At 45.0% G+C, this 16098-nt stretch overlaps 1 protein-coding gene across 2 annotated transcripts in view; it reads right to left on the bottom strand.

The window, feature by feature from the left end:
• LOC128696100 (serine-rich adhesin for platelets-like) overlaps positions 1-16098 on the bottom strand; it is an 89274-nt gene that overhangs the window by 36904 nt on the left and 36272 nt on the right. For both annotated transcript variants that reach the window (XM_070095034.1, XM_070095033.1), the window contains exons 3-4: positions 9018-12696; positions 7516-7688 (exon numbers count right to left, since the gene is read on the bottom strand). In XM_070095034.1, coding sequence (XP_069951135.1) covers positions 7516-7688; positions 9018-12696 — 3852 coding nt within the window. The remainder of the gene's footprint in view (positions 1-7515; positions 7689-9017; positions 12697-16098) is intronic.

Here is a 16098-nt window from a genome sequence, read left to right on the forward strand (position 1 = left end):
AGGAAGCAAGGGAGGAAGCAAGGGAGGATGCAAGAGAGGAAGCAAGGGAGGAAGCAAGGGAGGAAGCAAGGGAGGAAGCAAGGAAGCAAGGGAGGAAGCAAGAGAGGAAGCAAGGGAGGAAGCAAGGGAGGAAGCAAAGGAGGAAGGAAGAGAGGAAGCAAGAGAGGAAGCAAGGGAGGAAGCAAGGGAGGAAGCAAGGGAGGAAGCAATGGAGAGAGCAAGGGAGGAAGCAAGGGAGGAAGCAAGGGAGGAAGCAAGCGAGGACGCAAGAGAGGAAGCAAGGGAGGAAGCAAGGGAGGAAGCAAGGGAGTATGCAAGGGAGGAAGCAAGGGATGAAGCAAAGGAAGAAGCAAGAGAGGAAGCAAGAGAGGAAGCAAGAGAGGAAGCAAGAGAGGAAGCAAGGGAGGAAGCAAGAAAGGAAGCAAGGGAGGATGCAAGGGAGGAAGCAAGGGAGGAAGCAAGGGAGGAAGCAAGGGAGGAAGCAAGGGAGGAAGCAAGGGAGGAAGCAAGGGAGGAAGCAAGAAGCAAAGGAGGATGCAAGGGAGGAAGCAAGGGAGGAAGCAAGGGAGGAAGCAAGGGAGGAAGCAGGGAGTATGCAAGGGAGGAAGCAAGGGAGGAAGCAAGGAAGGAAGCAAGGGAGGAAGCAAGGGAGGAAGCAAGGGAGGAAGCAAGGGAGGAAGCAAGGGAGGAAGCAAGGGAGTATGCAAGGGAGGAAGCAAGGGAGGAAGCAAGGGAGTAAGCAAGAGAGGAAGCAAGAGAGGAAGCAAGGGAGGAAGCAAGAGAGGAAGCAAGGGAGGAAGCAAGAAAGGAAGCAAGGGAGGATGCAAGGGAGGAAGCAAGGGAGGAAGCAAGGGAGGAAGCAAGGGAGGAAGCAAGGGAGGAAGCAAGGGAGGAAGCAAGGGAGGATGGAAGGGAGGATGCAAGGGAGGAAGGAAGGTAGCAAGGGAGGAAGCAAGAGAGGAAGCAAGGTAGCAAGGGAGGAAGCAAGAGAGGAAGCAAGGGAGGAAGCAAGGGAGGAAGCAAGGGAGGAAGCAAGAGAGGAAGCAAGAGAGGAAGCAAGGGAGGAAGCAAGGGAGGACGCAAGGGAGGAAGCAAGGGAGGAAGCAAGGTAGCAAGGGAGGAAGCAAGAGAGGAAGCAAGGGAGGAAGCAAGGGAGGAAGCAAGGGAGGAAGCAAGGGAGGAAGCAAGGGAGGAAGCATGAGAGGAAGCAAGGGAGTATGCAAGGGAGGAAGCAAGGGAGGAAGCAAGGGAGGAAACAAGAGAGGAAGCAAGGGAGGAAGCAAGAGAGGAAGCAAGGGAATAAGCAAGGGAGGAAGCAAGGGAGGAAGCAAGGGAGGAAGCAAGGGAGGAAGCAAGGGAGTATGCAAGGGAGGAAGCAAGGGAGGAAGCAATGAAGGAAGCAAGGGAGGAAGCAAGGGAGGAAGCAAGGAAGGAAGCAAGGGAGGAAGCAAGGGAGGAAGCAAGAGAGGAGGCAAGGGAGTATGCAAGGGAGGAAGCAAGGGAGGAAGCAAGGGAGGAAGCAAGGGAGGAAGCAAGAGAGGAAGAAAGAGAGGAAGCAAGGGAGGAAGCAAGAGAGGAAGCAAGGGAGGAAGCAAGAAAGGAAGCAAGGGAGGATGCAAGGGAGGAAGCAAGGGAGGAAGCAAGGGAGGAAGCAAGGGAGGAAGCAAGGGAGGAAGCAAGGGAGGATGGAAGGGAGGAAGCAAGGGAGGAAGCAAGGGAGGAAGCAAGGTAGCAAGGGAGGAAGCAAGAGAGGAAGCAAGGTAGGAAGCAAGGGAGGAAGCAAGGGAGGATGCAAGAGAGGAAGCAAGAGAGGAAGCAAGAGAGGAAGCAAGGGAGGACGCAAGGGAGGAAGCAAGGGAGGAAGCAAGGGAGGAAGCAAGGGAGGAAGCATGAGAGGAAGCAAGGGAGTATGCAAGGGAGGAAGCAAGGGAGGAAGCAAGGGAGGAAACAAGAGAGGAAGCAGGGGAGGAAGCAAGAGAGGAAGCAAGGGAGCAAGCAAGGGAGCAAGCAAGGGAGGAAGCAAGGGAGGAAGCAAGGGAGGAAGCAAGGGAGGAAGCAAGGGAGGAAGCAAGGGAGGAAGCAAGAGAGGAAGCAAGAGAGGAAGCAAGAGAGGAAGCAAGAGAGGAAGCAAGGGAGGAAGCAAGAGAGGAAGCAAGAGAGGAAGCAAGGGAGGAAGCAAGGGAGGAAGCAAGGGAGGAAGCAAGGGAGGAAGCAAGGGAGGAAGCAAGAGAGGAAGCAAGAGAGGAAGCAAGAGAGGAAGCAAGAGAGGAAGCAAGAGAGGAAGCAAGGGAGGAAGCAAGAGAGGAAGCAAGGGAGGAAGCAAGGGAGGAAGCAAGAGAGGAAGCAAGAGAGGAAGCAAGGGAGGAAGCAAGAGAGGAAGCAAGAGAGGAAGCAAGGGAGGAAGCAACTGGACGCAGCTAAAAATTGCTTGAAATTGCTAGTTAGATTATTTCATGTTTAAAAAAACACAAGGTTTTAAGGCCAGTTAATTTCAGTCTTTTCATCGGTATATATTTTGGTTTAATATTTGTTTATAATAAAAATATTTCTTAAACGATGTTGAGGAGGAGAGTGGAGGTAGATGGAGTGATAGGTTTGGAGTGGAGGTAGATGGAGTGGTAGGTGGGGGGAATGCAGAGGGAGTGGATGGTGGGGAGAAGACAGAGGGAGTGGATGGTGGGAAGGGAGAGGTACTTCATCCCTTTAGCAGATCTTTCACGTATATCACAGATTTTCACTTGTGTTTGATAGGCCATCCTAAGAGATGGTAATTTCCACGTGCTAGTAACTCCAACTCTGCTGGAAGGAAGCGTTTGAAGGTATCGTAGCTGGTGAACCCACAGCTACGTGCTGGTCGATGTCCTCATCCACCTACTGAAGTTCCTGGGCTCAGGCTGACAGATTTCACTGCCCCGTGTAGCCCATCCATCCTCTGTGGTGCAATGTGACAGTGTAGCCACTGTCACAGAACAGTGTAGCCGCACACTGCGGGTGTTCCAAACACAAGTTGACAGACCTCTTGTTATTTTCTCGAATCTTTAAACTTTCTGTTTTACTGTGATTGTCTTCTGTTTAACAAGTATTTCCGTATTCAGTGGAGTACCTTTATTTTCACCCCGACCTGTGTCGTTATTTTATGAACCGTCAAATGCCTTCTGGCAGTCTAAGAAAATACTTTCCCACTCTGCTATGTCCTGCCTGAAGAAACGATAGTCTGTCTCGGGGTTATATTCTCCTTGACTTCAAATGCCATATTTGAAATGGCTATTGACTGTGACACCTGTCGAACTCCAATTCTGGAAAATATCTGTGCAATATTGGCTGCCTTCCAGCTGTCTGATATACCTCCTGTCTTCACTGTCTGTCTTACAGTTATATGGTTTATCTCCTGTCAAGAGTGACTTATTTTGTGTGGTAAAGTTGCATTAGTTTCTTATATTAGTTTCCAAACTAATCTTTTTATCTTGATTCATGTATTACCGTTGCTACATCCAACTCTTTTAGTAGTCCTGGAATAAATAACAAAAAAAAAAGGCACAATACCGTGACTGGAACGATTCACAAATAACCCGCACATAGAAGAGAGGAGCTTACGACGACGTTGAGGAGGAGCCAGTCAAATACAAAGAAAGGGGAGCACTGCAAGGGAGCTAGGTGCACACAAGGGAGCTAGGTGCCCACAAGGGAGCTAGGTGCCCACAGAGGGAGAGCAAGTACACAGAGGTGGGGAAGAAAAGGAAGTGATGAAATAAATAATGAAGCAACAGAAACACGAGACAGAAGAAAGACAACCCAGAGGAGAAAAAATGAAAGAGGAAAGGGGAAGAGGGAGAAGAAGAAAAAAGGAGGACTCAGGTTAAGTCACGGGTGTTCTGAAGTTTGGAGCATTTTACAATATAGTGGGAGAGGAAGGCATCTACAGAGAGGAAGCCAGGACTAAGATTCATACAAGGAAAGTTGTGTATTAGAGACGATTCAATTAGACGGCGACTGTTAGAGTTGGAAGTAGGGAAGACAGTTTTAGCAGAAGACCAGTCAATAGGATGGCTGTGATCTCTGACGTGACAGAACAGAGCATTGTTAGTGCCGGCAAGCCTAACACTATTTTTGTGCTCCCTAAGTCTGTTTCTCCAAAGTACTGAAGAGGACAGGAGGAGCAAAAAATAGAGTAGACACCAGGAACATCTGTAGAGGGAGGAGAGGTATGAACGAAATTAGTGGGAAGAGTGTTAGTCTGGCGGAAAGTAAGCTTGATGTCTAAGGGACGGAGAGAATTGTTGAGATTAGAAAGACCGGAAATGTAGGGAAGGCAGAGGACAGAAGAGTTCCCAGGAGTAGAGAGTTTGGGAGAGAAGAAATTACGTTTAGCACGTTAGAAGGCAGAGTCTATGAAATGGGAAGGGTAGCCAAGACGGGAAAACGAATTATGAAGAGTGGAAATTTCTGCTGGAAGGAACTGAGGATCACAGATGCGGAGGGCACGGAGAAAGAGAGAGATAAGAACACTTTTCTTGGCAGGGGAAGCATGATAGGAAAAGTAGTGAATGTAAATGCCACTGTGCATAGGTTTGCGGGAAATGGAAAGGAAAATCCTGTATCTGAGCGGTGGACATGAACATCAAGGAAAGGAAGCAAGGAATTAGATTCCCATTAAGCTTTAAACTTAATGGAAGGGGCAAGACTATTAAGAGCTTCAAGAAAAGGTTGGAAGAGACTGGAGTCATGATGCCACAGAGCAAAGATGTCATCCACAGCGGAGCCAGAGTGAAGGGCGCACATCGATGGTTATTTGTGTTATTTGTGTATAGTCCTGGAACTTATTAACTTGTTCCATATTTTCCAGAACTTCGGTGCCAGTTCTTTTCTGTACCAGTACTGATAGTTTCTACTCAGATTTGAAAAGTTATTAAACCATCTGTCCACTCGGTTTACAATTATCTGTGGCACGGTTCTCACTTTGTCTATTCGTCAGTTCTTTTATGACCAACTTTTTTCTTAATGTGGCTGTGGAATAGTTTGTGTTGGGTCTTTGTCCTCTTTTCTCCGTCAATTTCAACCGCTTTCCACTTTACATTTCTATACATGCTGGCATCTACCACCATACTGTGAAATATTCTAATCCTCAGAACACACGTAACTAAAGCTGACCTTGTCTCTCCCCTCCCTTCCCACTGCCTTTAACTTCTATAATATTTTGATTCGCCCTTCTGTCTCCCTTTTTCCCCTATATTTTGATTTTATTTCTGGCTCTCACAATGGGAGCGTTCACCTGCGACATAATTCTCCAAGACTGATTAAAAACGTCCTCATTTTTCATTCCCAATTTGTGGGTTTGTTGTGATTGGTTCCAGTCACGGTAATGTGCCTTTTGATTCATCGTGGGTAACCTTTGTACTTTTTGCTTTCATCTCTGTGGGAGCTACTGTCAGCCGCATGTCATGGTCTCTTGGTAATGCCATCCATCAAGGAGTGTTGCGTCACTTTCTACATCAGCGTCTCCTGACTGGACTTCTCATTTCTTCATTGTTGTCGTTCAGAAACTGTAGCTGAATTTGACCACATATTCGCCTTATCTACATGTTTACCTGCGCTTGATTAAACTTCCGTAATTAAACCTAACTATTTAACAATTTCCAGGAGCTGGATGACCTCTACGAGCTAGAACTTTCCCATAACGATGAAACAGCAACAACAACGACAACAACAACAACTACTACTACTACCACTAGTTATAGTTGAGGAATACTGGAGAGGTTTCACCACAGCTTCCCTTAGTCACTGCCACCACCATATCTTCCTTCTCCAACACCATAGCTTCCCTCCACTACTGTCAACAACACTGCTACCGTTGCATACATCACTGTCAACATTACAACACCCTTACTATTAGCACAGGTTAGTTAGTCACTGTCACGGGGTATATACATCAACAGGTGTGTAATCTCAGTATATTCAATCATATATACACGAATAACACCTGCACAGTCCCACATGGGATTATAACACGTATTGATCTGGTCTCGTATTTTACGAATTGTAGATCCTTCCTAATTATCGTTTAACTATACATTTTTATGCAATTATTCCTTAAAGGTTTCTTGTGTTTATGTCGTAAACAAAGGGAGATGTTTGTGTTCGTGACTATCACACTCCGTTTATGTAAAACTATCTGATTACATATAGGTTTTTGCAAACAATTATCATTTGTCTTAATGACACAATGTTTCTCAGGGGAGCAATGACCACAAGAGTCTCAGGGAGACATGGTCACAACGTGCAAGATACTCATTGATAACAATGAGGTAGGTGAGTACACAAAGCCTTCAGTAGACTAGGTCAAATACACAACAGATGACGCATTGCGTGTGGTGGTTCTACTATTATGCGCTGTTATACCTCTTAATTGTGCAACGGAGTAAAACGTGCGTTTCCTGCAACCCCTTGTACTCACCTAATTGCTGTTACAAGGGTCGATTCATAGCTACTGGCCCTGTGTGTGTGTACTCACTAATTGTGTTTGCAGGGGTCGAGTGTGTGTGTGTGTGTTATATATGTTATATATGTTATATATGTGTGTTATATATGTTATATAGTGGCTTCACTATATAACGTAATTAATGAAGAACACGAGGTCCCGTATACAAGCAATATTTACAAATTTTATAATGATCGTGAAATGTATCTCGTTATATTTTTATCTTTGTCTATATCCTTGTACTGGTGGAAGAGTTAGACAGGTTGTGGCATATTATTGTACTGATAAACTATCTGGCTAGTTCTTGGGGCACCTCACTTGTTAGCCTTGCCCAGTCCTAGGGATACCTCACTCGTTGCTCGTTCTCTGATAACTCACGTCTCATCTCTTGGTTCTGTTTATTCACTATTAAAGGGGTGAAAGGGGTGCAGGGGGACGCAAGACACATCCACCAATATATATATATATATATATATATATATATATATATATATATATATATATATATATTGGTGGATGGAATGAATTGGCTCTAGGACCTTTCGTCCTGTCTCCCGTCCTTCGTCAGGAGCTATGTACTGTTGCAGTACTCTAGTGGAGTGGAAAAACAGATTTAAGAAGCAAGTTTCTCGTTTAGGTCTTTACAACAGAGGACCAACAGTTATAATTCACTGGTTTAATCCCACGAGAGCAAGCATCCTACAAATCAATAAATTAATTCTAAAGTCTCCTCCTGTATCATACATGTCCATAAAAACGTGATGTAAACTATCTACGTAGCTAACGTCTACAGTTTTCTCCCACCATAATTGTATACGTATATTCAAAAATATAACAATGTACAGTATTCGTAAGTGCAGATTATACATCTATTCTAAAATAAGTCATAATACCGTGACTGGAATAATCTACGATCAACATTTTGATGAAACTAGACGACGTTTCGGTCTGTCGCAGACCAAAACGTAAATGTGGTGGATTTTCAATTTGTTGATTAGCTTGAAAGCTAAATTGTTGTTACAAAAAAAATCGGTACTCACAAGGGCATATTAAGGACGGTGTCTGAGCGGCTGTGTCGTCCAGCAGGGGCCGGGGCTGAGTCCTTGGCTGGTCTCTGACTGGTCTTACCAGTGTCCTTGTAAGCAGTTGGGGCGGTGTCTGATGGCTGGAGGGTGGAGGCTGGGACCTCCAGTAGGCGGGATGACTCTGATACCTAGTGGAGATGGAGAGGAAGTGATGGTGAGAGAATCTTAGTGTTGGGGAGAGAAATGGAAAGGCAAAATTGGGAGAGGGGTGACTAGACGAGTCGGTGGAAACGAGACAGAAAGGGGGAAGGGGAGAGAGAGAGCGAGATAGTATCCTTCTAATTTTATATATAAAAAAAAAATGGTTTACAAATATTCATCCAAATGGAGATTTTACTCTCCTTCCAAAATACAACAACTGTCCTGTTGTAAGATTTACAACCCTCCCTTCACTACTCCCTTTACCTCTCAATCCACTCCTTCCACCCCTCCCTCTGACTCTCCTAGCTCACGCCAGCAAAGTGTCGCGTGTTGCCCGCTTTCCTTTAACGGACGTTGTTAGTCATTAAAGCAATATAAAGAGGGAGTCTCCAGAACTGCTACATAATTGATGACCATTGTTACAGAGCAAGAGGCAACATTTTGGGAAGGTGTATACCTAGAGTTTCGGGAATCAGCGCCCCTGCGGCCCGATCTGTGACCAGGCTTCGTTTAAGGGAGGTGACGAATAGCACTTAATAGAAGTTAAGAATACTCATTCAGGAGGAGGTTCTTAAGGGTAAATGAAAGAATCCTAAGGGGAGAGAGTATACTTGAAGAAGTGAAGATGCCTTTAAGAGAAATGAGAGTAAACCCTACACGATATAAATGGGTAATTCTCAGGGAATATCAGAGCAGAAGAGAAAAATTTCTCTTTTCCACAGGTCTTTACAGGTTCATCAGATAGAATTGATGGAACTCACGAAAATGCTACAATCAACTCCATATTCATTAAAGAATGCGGAGACTCTTGAGCAGGCAGAGACCACTAGAGAAGTTTTTCGTCCATTCTTGTGAATATTCGTGAACTGTTGAGTTCGTATAATACTGAGGAGAAACAATAACACTGGATATCCCATCCCATATGAAGGGCTCTTGATCCAAATAATTGAAGCTACTCCTCACCTTCAGTGGATCAAAACTGATTGTCTCCCATTCCCCAGACGACGTTTGAACCACTATAGGCTTAGCTTCCCCATTAATATAATAATAATAATTAATAATAACACTGATTTCTACTGAGAGAGAGAGAGAGAGAGAGAGAGAGAGAGAGAGAGAGAGAGAGAGAGAGAGAGAGAGAGAGAGAGAGAGAGAGAGAGAGAATATAGCTGACAAGTTGGTTAAAATAAATACAAATGCACAGTCAGAATTTTTATTGAGACTACGGTTCTCCTATGTAACGAAAGACACATCGTCTCCATAAAAGTTCTGTTCTGCATTCGTTTTTTCAACCTACTGAGAGTTCTATTTTGACTTACCTCATCTCTTCGCTTCCTGCTCGGGGCGTTCTGATATAGTCTACTGAATACATCGTTAGCGGCGGCCTGCTGCTGTTGCTGCAGCTGTTGTTGTTGTTGCTGTTGCAGGCGTCGCTGAGACTCTGGCACAGCAGCCCTGGTGGTTGCACTGGACCCACCGCCATCCCTGGCGGGAGCCTTTGGCGGGACTGACTTGGGCTTGGGCTTAATCTCAGGCTTTCTGGCGACGACAGCGGTGTGTTCGGGCCGCCGGTTACTGTGTAATCGGTCGAATACATCGCCGATATTCTGTTTCTGTTGGGATGTGGCCAGAGGGGTGGTAGCTGGCCCCCCCGGCGCTGGCTCAAGATATCGTTCGTGAAATTGATCTCTCTCTTTAGCAGTGTAACTTCTGCTGGCGGGGACGCCTCCCATCCGATTGGCAGTGCTTACTGGGTAGTTCGTGCTTGCCGGGTAGCTGGTATTCGATGGGTAATTTGTGCTTGATGGATAGTTGCTGTAACTGGTGCCGCCTCCTGGCCCGTACGTGGCGCTGTTGTACGTGCTGCTTCCGGTAGTGTAGTGCCCACTGTTCCCATGGTAGGCATTACTCCCAGTACCACTGTGACCACTGTTAACAGCACCATGATGACCTGTAGTCCCTGTGCTGAGATGGCTGCTGACACCAATTCCATGGCCTCCATCGTCGTTGTGGCCGGCGTGAGCAGCTTGGTACTCTGAAGTGAGAGACTCCAGGTTCTTGGGGACGAGTCCGCTGGCAATGATGATAGGCGGGCTGTCTCTGTACTCCTCATGTATCCTCTCCTTCAACGAGGGGCGCAGTTCATCTTTCCTCTGGGTGGGTCTAGGATCCGTCTTCTTCAGAATGCTGTGTCGAGGCTGTTGGTTCTTCATTCGGACCGTCTGTGCCCCGCGGCTCTCCTTGACCTTTGACTTCCAGTTGTAGAGGGAGCTGTCGTCGTAGTCATCGTCGTTGAGATCTTGTGCATCTATCTTACTAAGGGAGCCACGACGCTTCAGGGTCGGTCTAGAGGGTTCCCTCGGAAGGTAGTCTTCGTATTCCCTGGGCTCCCGGGAGTAAGGATCACCACCGGACTTCACCACTAATGGCGGCTGGGCTTTCTGCCAGAGGCTCCTCGGAGTGGAAAACCGATCGAAGATTCCGCCCGTGGTAGCAGCAGTAGGATCACGCACCGCCAGCGGGCGTGACACAGCAGACTCTGTCTTTGACACAGCGAGAGACACGGTGGATATTGTGCCCTCCGGAACCTCCACTGAAGAAAGAGAGGTGCCTCGAGGCGCCGCCTGGTAGGGCATTGTGGTATTACCTGAGATTGGGATACTTATCTTGTCACCAGAGTTTGACCGTGCCGACTCCACAAGAGCTTCTACGAGCACATCCTCCCTTAAGGATGTGCTCTGAGCTACCACACTGCCAGTGGAAACTGGAGGAACTGTAACATCTTTTGAGTTTGATTCGGTGTTAAGGTCATGTTGAGGATTCTTCAGAGCCTTCCCCGAGTCCTTCGATTTAACACTGTAATGTTTTGCTGAGTCTTCTTTCACTTTTGAAATACTTTTCTGTGGCTCGCTGGCGTCATCTTTCTCAGCACCGCCGCTCACCGCAACGTTTGCGAGAACACTGCCACCCAGCGTGGGTTTCCCGCCACTATTCTTCACGCCTGCCGTGCTGCCCGCTACTCCATCCTGAGGTATTGATTGGTCGGCTACGGACTGGCTGCTGGACTCTGATTGGTTCTCGAGTTTTTCATTCATTTGATCTGTTTTCCCATTGGTTGCATCAAAAGCAGTATTTTGTTGTGTCTCTTTTGAATGATTGCTGGAGTTGGACTGACCAGGTTGTGACTCTACTTGTTGACTCAAAGAAGAGCTTGATCTGGGCGACTGACCTGTGGCATATATGAAATTTTCCTCTGCTGTTATGGCAACGAGAGATCGACTTCTTACAATGCCAGAAATATTTGCATTTGAATCTTCAGTATTTTCTTCCCCCTTGTCCGAAGTTGAAATTTTCGACCGTGAAGACTTAATTTCCTGAACATTCTGGCTGTCTTTGTCACTCGCGTCATCAGGCCGAGGAGTGATCAACTTGGGAGTTTGTAGCCTCGGAACTCCATGTTCAAAAGACAACGGAATATCTACAGTAAAAACTTCAGAATTTGGCAGAATCTGAGGTTCTGACTGACCGCCAGCAATTAGATTTTCCGACGTCTTACTTCTTTCTACCAACCGACTTTCACTTGAGGCCTCAGCTTCGGGAATTACAGAAGGATTTTCTGGAGAAGACTTTTCTTTTTCCTTATTTTCTTCACTCTCATTTGTGCTCTCTTCTGTTATCCTGAATGGATCAGGGATCTTAGTGATATCCTTTGGGTCATTCTTCCTGTGTAGTTGAACGGGGTCTTTCTGATTTTCCAGTCGCGATGCCATGGACCTGGTAGTGTAGCGAGTCATTTTGGTGGGTCTAGACAGATCTGCTGAAGACGGGAACTGTATATCTCTATTCATGAATCTTTTTGCTGAAACGATCATTGACCCAGGCATCCTGGAAGAGGCATCAGAATGTAGAGGTTTAGAGGATTCTGTAGCTAATTGGGCAGTTATTTCAGTGTTTTCATCTACAGTTTCCAGACCGGTTATGTTGTCATCATTGAGATCAGGAGCTCGATCTCTCGAGCTTTGTCTGCTTGCTGCGCCAGACCTCGAGGGCCTCTCTCTAGAACTGGACCGACTGGTGGCACTTGCAGCCGAGGCTCTATCTCTAGAGCTGGACTTACTGGTGGCACTTACAGCCGAGGCTCTATCTTTAGAGCTGGACCTACTGGTGGTGCTCAAGGCTGAAGCTCTCTCTCTTGAGGCTGCCCTGCTAACAGCACTAGCCCTTGAGGGTCTCTCTCTAGAGCTTGATTTACTAGTAGCACTCAAAGATGACGTTCTCTCTCTGGAGTTCGATCTACTTGTACTGTCAGATTTTAAAGATTTTTGTCTAGATGTTGGTCTGCTTGTGAATTCGGATACTGAACCTCGGTCTCTCGAACCAGGTCTGCTAACACAAGTTCTCTCCTGGGAGTCAGTTCTAGCAGCACGTGGCGCCGAGGTTCTGTCTCTGGATTCTGATCTACTAGCGCTTTTTGATCCTGGAGTTCTGCCTCTCGAGCTGGACCTACTGGCGACGTCCGACCTTGAATTTCTCTCACCTGATCCGGGTCTCTTATCTGCCCCAAACTTTGAAGTCCCAAATCTAGATCCAGGTCTGCTATCGGTTTCAAGATTCAAAGACTCCTCACCAGAAATGGGTGTACTGACGGTCTGAGAATCACCAACTCTTACAGTACCAGACCTTGAAGACCAAGTTCCTGGTCTGGTCGGGCCGCTGCTTTGTTCTTCGGCGTTCTTCTTGACGAGATTTTTATTCTTCGTGGCCAGATCAACTACCTCCGCCATCGAAGTCGAGACAGCCACGTAAATGTCGTCTTGAACGGAGGGCTCAAGGCTGTGGTCTGGGGTGTTCCCAGGGTCATGGTAACCATAAGTTGTTACCTGCTTGATGGTAGCACCGTGGATCATGCCCCCGCTATGGTCGCTGTCACCATCCTGGTGGTGGCCCTCCAGAAGTGCCACACTGGAGGCCTTGGCCTTCACCGCCCCTCCACCAGCTCTAGAAAGACGAGAACTAGACGAGTAAAACTAGGTACTGTCTCGCGATTAACTGAAGGAGGATCGAACCTCCAATATTCCTTGCACTGAATGACCAACATTGGTTTAACATTGAATAATAATAATAATAATAATAATAATAATAATAATAATAATAATAATAATAATAATAATTTAGAAAAAAATATAATTAGCAGAAGTGTCAAATTTGAGTATTTTTATTCCTTTTTTTGTATCTATATCTAAAACTTTCTTTCGGACTGTTGAAATAATTACAAATTACTTATGCCTTTTTTTTTTTTAAGTTACGGTCCTCCCAAATAAACTTGTATTAAGAGGCCAAGATTTTGATTTAATAAAAGTGGGATCCCTTGGATAACCCTTTTGGGTTATTCTGGGTAATCTACACTTATGCTGTTATGTATGATAATTTATGTAACTGTATTTGTATGTATATCTGTACCTGTACAAACTTAGTTAATATTATAAACACGAGAATTACATAATCTGAAACTTTTGCAAATTTTTATATAGTAAATTATGTAGAATTTATCCTGGTATAACCCAATGGGTTCAAACACTCCAGAATTTCTGCACAGGATGGTGCTTGGGGTGACTGTCTGGCTGGAAGGGGCCTCAGGAGACCCAAATCTTTATTTACTACAAATACATGTACAAGGTATACAGACCATAGCTGACATCAATGACATATTACTATATAGAAAGCTCCTTCTTATGCAGAACATTTCCCTCAACATGACTCACGAAATCGTAATAACACGATTGCAAATAAACCATACCACGGGCGGGGATAGAACCCGCGATCTGAGAGTCTCAAAACTCCAGACCGTCGCGGTCCAGTGGCTAACGCGACGGTCTGGAGTTTTGAGACTCTCAGATCGCGGGTTCTATCCCTGCCCGTGGTATGGTTTCATTTCCCTCAAATTAGGTCACTTTTTGTTCCCGGGATGCGACCCACACCAGTCGACTAGCACCCAGGTACCCATTTTGTTGATGGGGAACACAGACAACTTGTGCAAGGAAACACGGCCAATGTTTCTAGCCTCGCCAGGAATCGAACACTCAGAGTGTTAGTTAGTTAGTTACCATTTTGTCCTAGGCACATGTCGATTAGACACTAGGCCTGTTGTATATACGTACATGTGTGTGCGTGTATGTGTGTGTGTATGTGTGTGTGTGTATGTGTGTGTGTGTGTATGTGTGTATGTGTGTGCATGTATGAAGCGAGAGCTCTGCCTACCAGGCTACGAGCCCCTAATTTAGTTTCATTCGGGAGGATTTTGGGACTGAGGAATTTTTAGAGGCTGAAGCCCTCCCAAGTCCCAGCTCAACCCTGGTGCCGCCACTATATGTACTTGTTTTCTAAGTAAAATCTTGCTGCTGCTTCTTATTATCAGTTATTAAGAAAAAACATTAGTCACTCCATTCTTGAGGTTCGTTTTCTACAAATAATTTCTGTCAGAGAAAACGATTTCTAGGGGTAGCTATTTTATCTGACTTACAACAGAATCATTCAGCATAATTCATTCTCATATTTACACCAATAAAACCATTGTAAAACCTAAATTCGACGCATCCAATAGTATATCACGCCAGCACCTCCCAGCAGAATCTAGTTCCACTCACATGTTACAGTAGAAGTGATATGTTTCACGGGGTAAATGTCAAGGTTGAGCGGTGGAAATGACAAAGTAAGAAGCATTGTATCACACCCGGGTATTAGAACATAAGTGAAGTGGCTGAATGTCGTGTGTGAGAACAGTGAATCATCGGAGGCTCGGAGCAGCGGGGCGTTGTGGGACTAAGAAGGATCACCTCCTCCACACAAGAGCTTCGGATCCCCTGTAATGTTATTCCGTGCAATAAGATTGTATTTAAAAAAAAGATGTGTTATGATTACATTTGTTAAATTAGAAAAAAGGCACAATACCGTGACTGGAACGATACACAAATAACTCGCACATAGAAGAGAGGAACTTACCACGACGTTTCGGTCCGACTTGAACCATTTACAAAGTCGGACCGAAAACTCTTGCGGTTTATTTGTGTATTACATTTGCTAGCTTTCAGATGAAGAAAAATATTTTATTCGGAGAGATATTAACTTCTGATAACCGCAAAAAGTTAACCAATACTTTATTAAGTTAACGTCTCGTTGAAATACACGAATTGTTTTATTTTGTGGCTGACCAGCCACAAACTCCAGTGGTGGGTCAGATTAGATTTAGATTTTGCCACCGAAGTGGCTAGTTTATTGTGCACCCCATATCCATCCTGTGGACGGTAGCGCGAGAGCATATGGATACACAAAAGGCCTAGGAACTAGGCCCCAAAGGGTTAACAGGAATACATATGGATTTATATCTACATATCTATAGTTCACTTATCTGTTACAAGCAAATTTAGGAAATTTGCTTAGTATATCTGGTATCTTATTTTCATTAATAAGATATCTTGACATGTCACATAGGTTATTATACTGTCTGTCTCTGTATTCCTCAATGAGTGGACAATTAAGCACATAGTGTTCAAGAGAGTGACCATATGTCTGATCACATAATTTACATTTAGTTTGATCATCATCTGTGTGTCTCCCAAACTGCCAGAAGTACTTGTAACCAAGCCTAAGCCTGGCCACTACAACATCAGTCAGTCTGTTCACATTGCAAGTTGCTCCATAAACATACTTATCTACGTTCATGTTATCATAGTGGGTTATAGATCTACTCAGGCTTCTAACTGCATTCCTATAACAATCATTTTCATTATTTACTTCTCTCCTAATATTATTCCTAATGCTAGACACAGTTATACCAAAGTTATATTCTACATTCTCCTTCTGGGTACTCTTCTTGGCTAACATATCAACTTTATCATGAAGGAGTAATCCAATGTGTGATGGGATCCATAGCAATTGTACATTAATTCCTTTGTCCCTAATTTTTGAGTATCTATACCTGGCTTCTCCAATGAGCATGTTGTTGGAGTCATTATATGAGTCAAGAGCCTTCAATGATGACATAGAATCAGTAATGATGATAGAGTCAAGCTCAGTGTCATAGGTTAGCTTTAGCGCCATTAGGATTGCAAACAATTCAGTTTGCAGTGTAGACGCCCAGTTGTTAATTCTTATGCCTAACTCAACAAATTTATTATCGTTCTTAACTAGGGAGGTGGCAACAAGAGCAGATGCAGCCCTGCCAGAAGACTCCTGTTTAGATCCATCAGTGTATATAACTTGTGATAACTTGTTACTACCAGCTAGGTGAGAAATTTCTTCTTGAGCAGTTGCTCTAACAAGAGATTTAAGGAAGGGATTACTAGCAATGAGCTTCTTGGGAGGGACTTGTAGGTATGTGATATTAAATGAACACATCTTCCA

Source organism: Cherax quadricarinatus, chromosome 48, assembly GCF_038502225.1.
Source record: "Cherax quadricarinatus isolate ZL_2023a chromosome 48, ASM3850222v1, whole genome shotgun sequence".
NCBI lineage: Eukaryota > Metazoa > Arthropoda > Malacostraca > Decapoda > Parastacidae > Cherax > Cherax quadricarinatus.